Consider the following 8,749-nt stretch of genomic DNA (forward strand, 5'->3'; position numbering starts at 1 on the left):
TCATCGAGGAGGGGCAACCAAAAGCTATAGTTAGATCATCAAACCCCTAAGGTAGTTGCAAGTACCTACTGACAGATCACCAAACCAAATCAAGTGATGGGACTCATTTTTCAATTAACTCCGAGAGTTTGATGCAGGAGCACCGGTGTAGTTCTTACTAGTTGAGCAGTTAGTAGTGGAATTGCTTGGAAACCGTGGCATTCCTTCATGTTTGAGTGTTTAGAATTATGGTTTTGGGTTTATTCCCTTGTGTTCATCGTCTTTGTTGTGTTTGTGTTTCATGGCATTTGGATTTAATCCTGGTGAGTTATCAATTTTTGGTATTGGCTCGGTTGATATGTTCTTACCGGTTAGCCTTGCAGTGTGTTGAGCGAAGTTGGATCGGGTTGTGATTGATCTTCGTGACTTGCGGATCATTGATTTATGTTTCTTGGGTATTTTTTGATGTTCTCGGAAGATCGTGTGATGTTTTCTCCATGGGAAGTTGTTCTTAATGATTTGAGCCGACTTGTTATTGTTTACATGTTTCATGAACCAAATGGTCTTTGGGATGACTTGATCAAGTTGTTGTTATTTGTGGACTGTATAAATAGAATTTTTCAAATCATTTGAGAAGATAGAAGATAGAAGACAGAGTTTAGAGATTGAGTGAAGATGTAGAACCGACTAGATTTTGGTCCCATGGACTAAAGCCGGAAGGGCTAAGGTCAGGATTAGGGTCGAATCGACAGATTGTTTCTAGAGGCTGATTTGATATGTGGATGATATGTGGATCTTATATTTGTGTTGCAAGCATTGTTTGTATCCTGAACTGCGACCCCACATGTGGCATATGTAATTCTTCATAATTTTATAAGAATTATTCATATTGTTTACCGATTATGTATTTTTCGATGTTCCCAGAAGATCGCGTGATGTTTTGTCCATGGGATGTTGTTCTTAATGATTTGAACAGAGTTGTTATTGTTTACATGTTTCATGAACCGGATGGTCTTTGGCATGACTTGATCAAGTTGTTGTTATTTGCAAGCTGTATAAATAGAAGTTTGCAAATCATTTGAGAAGATAGAAGATAGAAGATAGAGTTTAGAGATTGAGTGAAGATGTAGACCTGACTAGATTCTCGTCCAATGGACTGAAGTCGGAAGGACTAAGGTCAGGATTAGAGTTGAAATGACAGATTGTTTCTAGAGGCTAATTTGATATGTGGATGATATGCGGATCTTATATTTGTGTTGCAAGCATTGTTTGTATCCTGAACTATGACCCCACATGTGGCATATGTAATTCTTCATAATTTTATAAGAATTACTCATATTGTTTACCGGTTGTGTATTCTTTGATGTTACCAGTTGTTTTTTCTTCTTTATCTGGTGTTATGTTACTAGTTACCGATATATTTTGCATGGTGTTTGTGTTAGGATGCAAGGATGGGTTATCCTTCATTGGATCTCCCTACCTTGACTGCATCACCCTTGGACACCATCTCGGAGGAAGGGGGCTGCATGTTTTAAGTTTCAACAGATGTTTTTTAGGGATGTGACCTTTTTACCCAAGCTGCAAGAATGGTGGCTATCTGCTCCCTTTTTTCATGACTCTAGGATGTTCCAGTTTTGTAAATAATTATAGTGGATCAAATAGAGGATTAAAGAGTGAAATGCTTCAATCTTTAAGAATATTTTTTAGTCAAAGGATCAACTTGAGGAAAGTATACAACTCTTGAATGAGGACATTATTCAAAATGGTATACATGAAGAATCTTATCATAAGAAAAATCAACTCAACACACAGTTGCAAGAAGTACTTACTAGGGAAGAGTTATTCTAGAAGAAAAAGTCCAGAGAGGTATGGCTCCAAGAGGGGGATAGGAAATAAGAAAAAGTATAGGGAGGTATGACTCCAATAGGGGGATAGGAACACTAAGTATTTTCATACAAGAGTTAAAATGAAAAGAGAAAATAGTCTAATATCTCAAATTAAAAAAGGTATTGGAGAGACTGTTAAGGCTTTGATAAAATTTAATATGAAGCTATACCTTTTTTCTCCTCTCTTTTCTTATGTTCAATGATAGAGAATGATGATCTAAATAGAAAGACTTAAGAGATTTTTCAACATATCCCTTGTCTGATTTCATATTAGGATGATCTATTTTGATTGAAACCTTTTTCTTTGGAGTAATTTAAGGATGCAATATTCTCTATGCACCTTGATAAGGATCTAGGTCCAGATGGGTTTCTAGCTCTCTTTTTCCAAAGATGTTGGGATTTCCTAGGTATAGATGTCTCGAAGATGGTCGAGGAATCCAGAAAGAATGGTAATATGTGAAAACAATTCAATACCACTCTTATTGTATTAATTCCTAAGATGTCTAATCCATTATCCTTTATGGATTTTAGACCAATTTCATTGTGTTACACAATTTATAAGATTGTCACCAAGGCCATTTCTATTAGATTGGCTCTCTTTATCCCAAAGATCATTTCCAAATAGCAAGAAGGCCTTGAACCAAGAAGGGAAATTATGGAAGGAGCACTAGTTTTTCATGAAATAATCTAGTCAATCATGTCTCATAAGGAAGACAGAACCATGGTTAAGCTTGATATGTTGAAGGCATATGATAGGGTTAATTAGAAATTTTTGTACCAAGTTCTTCTTAGGTTTGGTTTTTCAAAGTTATGGTGTAAATGGATCTTGTATTTCTTATCAGAGGCCAAGTTATCAATCATGGTAAATGGTAGCCATTAATTTATAAAAAAAGTAAATTTACAAAATGCTCAAAATAAATCTGCAAAAATGATTGGACCACCTAATGTACTTGAAAATAGTAGAGAACAAATAATTTATTTATTTACCAACAAAGAAGCCATACTTAAAATATTGGAAGAAGAACATACATACCTTATAACTAGCTATAACAATCTTGATTTAGGTTCATGTAACATGAAAAACAACTTAAAAAAAATTCAAATAGAAAACTTGCTACCTCAAAAGATGATAACACCCTTGAGGTAATAAATCCTCCAAAGAATGATAATGATTTTGGGCCTGTCCTCCAACAAAGCCTCTAATACTTTTTCAAATCAACAACCCTCTTCTTATTTTTAACACCAATATATTGGCATGATTTAGAATACAAAATTACTTATTAGTAAAATGTTTGCAATATCACCAATTCCACAAAACCTAGGAATAACTAATCCTTCCCTAGTAACATTACTATTTTGTTAGCATAAGTTGTTTGGTTGCCAACTTAACCAAGAAAGATAACACCAAGGATTAACTTTCAAGTTGCAAAGGTATGAATCATAAAATAATAGTTAAAATAGCATTTACAATGGTGTTAGTCTATAAGGTGTAAGTTTTCTAGGTAATAAAGCATACACAAATATAATGCACTACTACCAACACTCCAAATTTTGTGATTTTATAATTTTATTGTGATCCTTAGGAGATTTCACTGTAATGCTGCCAAAATGGTTATGTAATTTGATGGGTTGCCAATTTAAACAAAAATTGAATTATAAATTAATTTTAACTTATAAAGTTATGAATGATTAGAATAAAGTTAGATTATCCCTAGTAATAGTGCAATATATTGGCATAAGTTGATAGGCTACCAAATTATCCAAAAAAAACTACTTTATAAAATTTTAATTATTGACATTTTTAAAATGTCTTGAATTTCCTACAACTCACCACCAACTAAATATATCACTGGCAATAGTGCTAATGTGTTGGTATAAGTTCACAAGCTATAACTCACCTAAATTGATAACTTCCTTAATTACTATGATATATAGGGCTTAAAATAAAATAAATTATCTACCTTGCAATGATGTCGACCTATTGGGTCATAAAACCATAGCTCCACTTCCAAGAAAATATTTTTATGTTAAAGCATAGGGTTCTCATGAAATTATCTCCCTCATCCACAAACCATGAAGGGTTGAAGTTCAACTCTATGAGGGAGAATTTTCTTTCCTACTCTTCAATATTATGTTATGCTTGAGAGGGTATTCCTAGGGGTATAAGTTAATAAGTATTTGAATATAAAAGACTAAACAACAACAAGTAAACCAAAATTACTTACATGATCCCAAAAGTTGTCCTTATGTGAAAAAACTAGCTATGTGAAACCCATTTGTAGATAACTTAGTTATGTAGGAATGACCAATCTAGAATGAGTTCATTTAAGGCTTCATTAAGACTAGTTTCCTAGCTGAAATGCAAGATCATTGATGCAAAACAATGAGTTTATTCTTACTTAAGAATGATGCAAGGAATCGAAAGGATAAAGATGATGGCACCTATGGCTAAATATCTTTATAGGGAAAATAGAAGAATAATTTGTAGAAGATGTCAAAGAACTAGGGACTCATCTTTGGCCCCAAGACCTATGTCTTTATTGTTCTTTCCCTTTGTGATCATCGGTTGGTGGTGACTTCTAGGCTTTATTAGTAGTATATGTTTAGATGTTGTTAGTAGATTGATTATGGTCTCTTTAGATACTAAGACTTTATTTCTTGGTCCTAAAACTTTATTCAAGCCTCAAAGTCAAATTTTGATTATGGCTAGATGGTATGGCTAGATGATATATATTGGTTGAAAAAGTTAGACTATGCTAAATAATTTTGGTTGATTAAGGGGTTTTGTTCATTCTTATTGGTAGATCTGTATCTTCTAGTTGTTTTTGGGTTGTTTGATGTTTCTATTGGTTGATGCTTTGAACTCTGCTTTGTATATTGGATTAAGCCCCTCTCCCTACTGAATTAATAAAAATAATGAGCTTATGTTGAAACTATTTATTAATGATTTTTATTTGTTTTGAACATGTAAAATTGGTCAAATGGATCCAAGAGCCATACATATCTAATTGGGTTATAGGGTTGTAGACAATGGAAAAGAATATAATAAATAGAAATATCAAAATATCAACCCAAGCATATATTTCACCATAGTATAAGAATTATACAAAAAGAATTAATAATAAAAAATGAATTAAATAAAATCACATGAAAACAATAAATGATTTTTAAAATGTTTGTAATGCTTTAAAATATTATCATATTATCAAATATACAAAAGCATTCATGTCAATAACTACAATAAGAATTGACCTTAATATGAGGCTATTATTTCTCTCATCTAAATCATTGTACATGATATTTATGTCTTGTTGTTGTCATAATTCTATAAATGTCTCTACTTATTGCATGATTCATTTCTCCTCATAAATTAATTTTTCCCAAACTTTAAGCATACCTTAGAACTCGTTTAACAGGGTATATCTCTAAGTAGAATATTACCCATGAGCTTATATGACCATTAAAGTGTAAACAGTGTGACAAGACTAGCTTAAACCAAGATGAAAATATTAATCTACGTGTCTGAAATTTCAAATCGTAGATTTGCTCGCTGAGATTATATCTTTTTTCCTAGATACTTATGTCGTACTCTGCTAATTTAAACACAAGAACAACCCAAGCAAGAGCCCATTTCATTTCAAACCATTTGAATACTAATTACAAATTATTTATTTCATATTTATTTTTAAGTGTTTTTTAAACCTTTAATACCATCCTCTTATAATGGCCCAACAAATGGCTATCTAGTCATGAGGATATACCATGACATCCATGGCTAGATGCTACATAACTAAAGTTTTGACTTTTCATTGATGCCTCTCCTTATTTTGGTTTTTCAGAAAGCAATCGAAAACGATATTATTTTCAGGGTAGCAGAAGAGATCGCTAGTTGGGGACACGGCACTGTTTCCTGATCTCTCCCTGCGATCCTGTCAAAACGTCAATCGCACCCATCTTTACCATTGCCCTTCCAAAGTTTTTCCTCCAAATTGTGGGATACTTGGCGTTAATCTTCACCAGTCTGGAGGTTGCATCGTTTGTCATCAACGTCTGATCGGACTTGAGCAATCCACGCTTGACCTGCAAATCTACGTAGTATTTCACATCCAGATTAGTGGGAGACAGAGGATCCAATGGAACAACAACACTAGAGGAAGACGATGAAGCGGGGCATTTAGCCTTCAGCTGAAGAGCATAGCGAGGATCCATGGATGGATCCTGAACACCCCTGCCGCTGAAGTTGTACAGACGATCTGCAGTGAATGAGGAACAATGAGAAACCCCAATTGAATGGGCACCTGCGTTGATAACAGTATTTCATATTAGATTAGATCTGCAAGTTATTTAATAGATCAAACCAAGCATTAATCCAAATATGAATACAGGTTGTTTACCTGAGAGAGTTACCATTTCGTCCTGTGACAATTGTTTCGACGCAAAGAGTTGTGTCAACTGGTTAACATCAAATGAGGGAGGAGGAAGATTCCCAGGGATGTCTGACGCGCGCGATACTCTTCCATCTCTTCGACCTCCTTCAACAGCCCAATATAATCCACCTGCCTGCATATCCATTCATGTCACCTGGTTAGATAAACTTTCTGATGCTTCTAACATAGCTCAATCTTAATGTTACTTACTTGTTGGGCACTATCTCTTGCAGCGAATGCCACTATGTCAGCACAAGAAACCACTCCTGGGCACTCGGCCTCTATTCTAGATTTTGCTGAATCAATGATGTCAAAGCCCGAAAGGCTTGGATTGTTTGCAGGCGAATCCTTCTCTGCTGAATTCCCTGTCGTGGAATCAATGAGGATTGATCCGTCGCAACCCTGCAATTCATTACCCATTAGGGTTGTGAGTAACAAATGATTTTATCACTAAAGGATATAATTGAAGGATAAAATTCAAGGTGACAAGAATACTTACTCTTACAAAGCAATCATGGAAATGCATCCTTATGAGAGCAGCTGCCACACCAGGATTTCCTTTAATAGCATTTTCCACAGTTTTACTAACAATTTCCTCTGCTTGGGGGCATGCATGACGATAATAACCTATGCTTAAGCCATCCCCATTAACAATAGCAGATGAAAGAAATATGGCCAAAGGAATAAAGAACGCACGTAATTCCATTTTCCTTGCAAAGTGTGGGGATTATATCCTATGAGAGCAGAGAGTGATAAAAAACACTTCAGGCTTTGTTCTTAAGGAGAGAAGCATGCTTATTTAAAGCCACATTTGCAACTCGATTTTAATCACAATGCACTTCAGATTATAGAATTTGACACAACTACTCTTTAATGTCTATCTTCTATCTTCTATCTTTTGAGTATTTAAATCTACAGACCTGGCCTATCATTGCACGAGAGGCTAATAAATGTTTGAATAGACTAATTTATTAAGATTCCATCATATGAGTACAAAACCATTCCCGTAGCCAGCGTAGAGTGGTCTACTTGCACTCAACTAACATCTGACCTAATACCCTCACGTTCTAATTGACTTTTGCCGACATAATAACCTGTGCCATATAAAACGTGACGAGGAAGTCTGATGCCATGCGTCTTATGCGGTACTTCCAGTTTGCAACTTGCATTAGGGTTTCAATGTCTTTATCGACATTACCAAAAAAATATTTAGAATTAATATAAATGTTTTATATAAATGTTTTATGGTGGACTAAGATTATATATATATATGAAACGCATAATCAAGAATTCTAAAATTGACCGAATGTGTTTCCAAAATGGTGGAAATATATATTACATTTTACAATTTTAATATTTCTAAATGACACAAACCATTAGTAAAACCAGAGAGGATTTCTTAAGTTGGTCAAATCTTACCATTTCCAAATATATAGCATTAGATTAGGAAGAAAAGAATAAGTGTCCTTCGATTAATTTGTCGAGACAATGCACAAAGATTGAGGTGAGCTCTTTGGTTAATACACCATGAGACCCTTCTAACCAATGTTTTCTGAACTCAATTTCATTTTGATTTATTATTGAGTGTATAAGTGCAATGGTAAAAATCATAGAGATATTCAAGTTTTCCTTTAATTTTTTAACATATAAAGTAATAGTTATTAGTTTCTATTATGGAGTTATTGTAAAGGATATTATGAACTAGCTTATATATATTTGATTTTTATCACATATATATAATACGTGGAGAGATATCCTTCTGGAGATGCCTATTAGAATTTAGGTTACATGATAAAAATAGGTGCTTCAAGAAGGATATCTCTTGGCGTATTATGTGTGTGTGTGATAAAAATCAAATATATATACGCTAATAGCAATCATAGTGCAACATGGAAGACATTAAAAATTTCAATATATAACTCTATAATATTGTATTAATAAGTTTTATTGTAAAAATATATGATATGATCATTATATTATTATTATTTTCTATTTTTTTTATGTAATAATATTATAATATAATATTGCTATTAATTTATATTGTTTTGATTATTATGATATTATTTATAATTTATTGAAAATAATATTCATAATACAAATTTGAAATATTTTAAATGTATTATAGTAGTGTTTTAAATTGTTTTTAGTTATAATATTACTTTTATAAAGTTGAATAATATTTTTAATATATGTTGTTTTTAAGTATATAGTATATTGGATCAGGGTTAGGGTTTAGATCTTGATTAGAGTTAGGGTTAGGATTATGGTTAGGGCTAGGGCTATGGTTACAATTAGGATTATGATCATGATATAATAATAGTTATGATGGGTTTTAGTTGAATATTAGTGTTAGGGTTAGAGATAATATCATGGTCAGTATTAGTTGTTAGTTTCTGGAATAGAACTATTTCAAAGGATATTTTGAATAAGTTACATTTTTTTTAATAAAAAAATTTG

The 8,749-nt window shown here is 33.1% G+C and overlaps 1 protein-coding gene across 1 annotated transcript; it reads right to left on the reverse strand.

The window, feature by feature from the left end:
* Positions 1-5,750: 5,750 nt before the first annotated feature.
* On the reverse strand, positions 5,751-6,998 carry LOC131074078 (peroxidase 5-like). The gene is made up of 4 exons (XM_059218928.1): positions 6,792-6,998; positions 6,503-6,694; positions 6,260-6,425; positions 5,751-6,163 (listed from the first exon to the last, which is right to left on the reverse strand). The coding sequence occupies exons 1-4, from the start codon at positions 6,996-6,998 to the stop codon at positions 5,751-5,753; spliced, it is 978 nt and encodes a 325-aa protein (XP_059074911.1).
* Positions 6,999-8,749: the final 1,751 nt, after the last annotated feature.

Source organism: Cryptomeria japonica, chromosome 4, assembly GCF_030272615.1.
Source record: "Cryptomeria japonica chromosome 4, Sugi_1.0, whole genome shotgun sequence".
NCBI classification, from domain to species: domain Eukaryota; kingdom Viridiplantae; phylum Streptophyta; class Pinopsida; order Cupressales; family Cupressaceae; genus Cryptomeria; species Cryptomeria japonica.

What these genes read in the sequence shown, in the direction of transcription:
- LOC131074078 (XM_059218928.1), bottom strand. Translation starts at nt 6,998, where the DNA reads ATGGAATTACGTGCGTTCTTTATTCCTTTGGCCATATTTCTTTCATCT. An exon ending in TCCATGATTGCTTTGTAAGA is followed by an intron (nt 6,695 to 6,791) that starts GTAAGTATTCTT and finishes AATGAATTGCAG; the next exon opens with GGTTGCGACGGATCAATCCT. An exon ending in CGAAATGGTAACTCTCTCAG is followed by an intron (nt 6,164 to 6,259) that starts GTAAACAACCTG and finishes TTATCAACGCAG; the next exon opens with GTGCCCATTCAATTGGGGTT.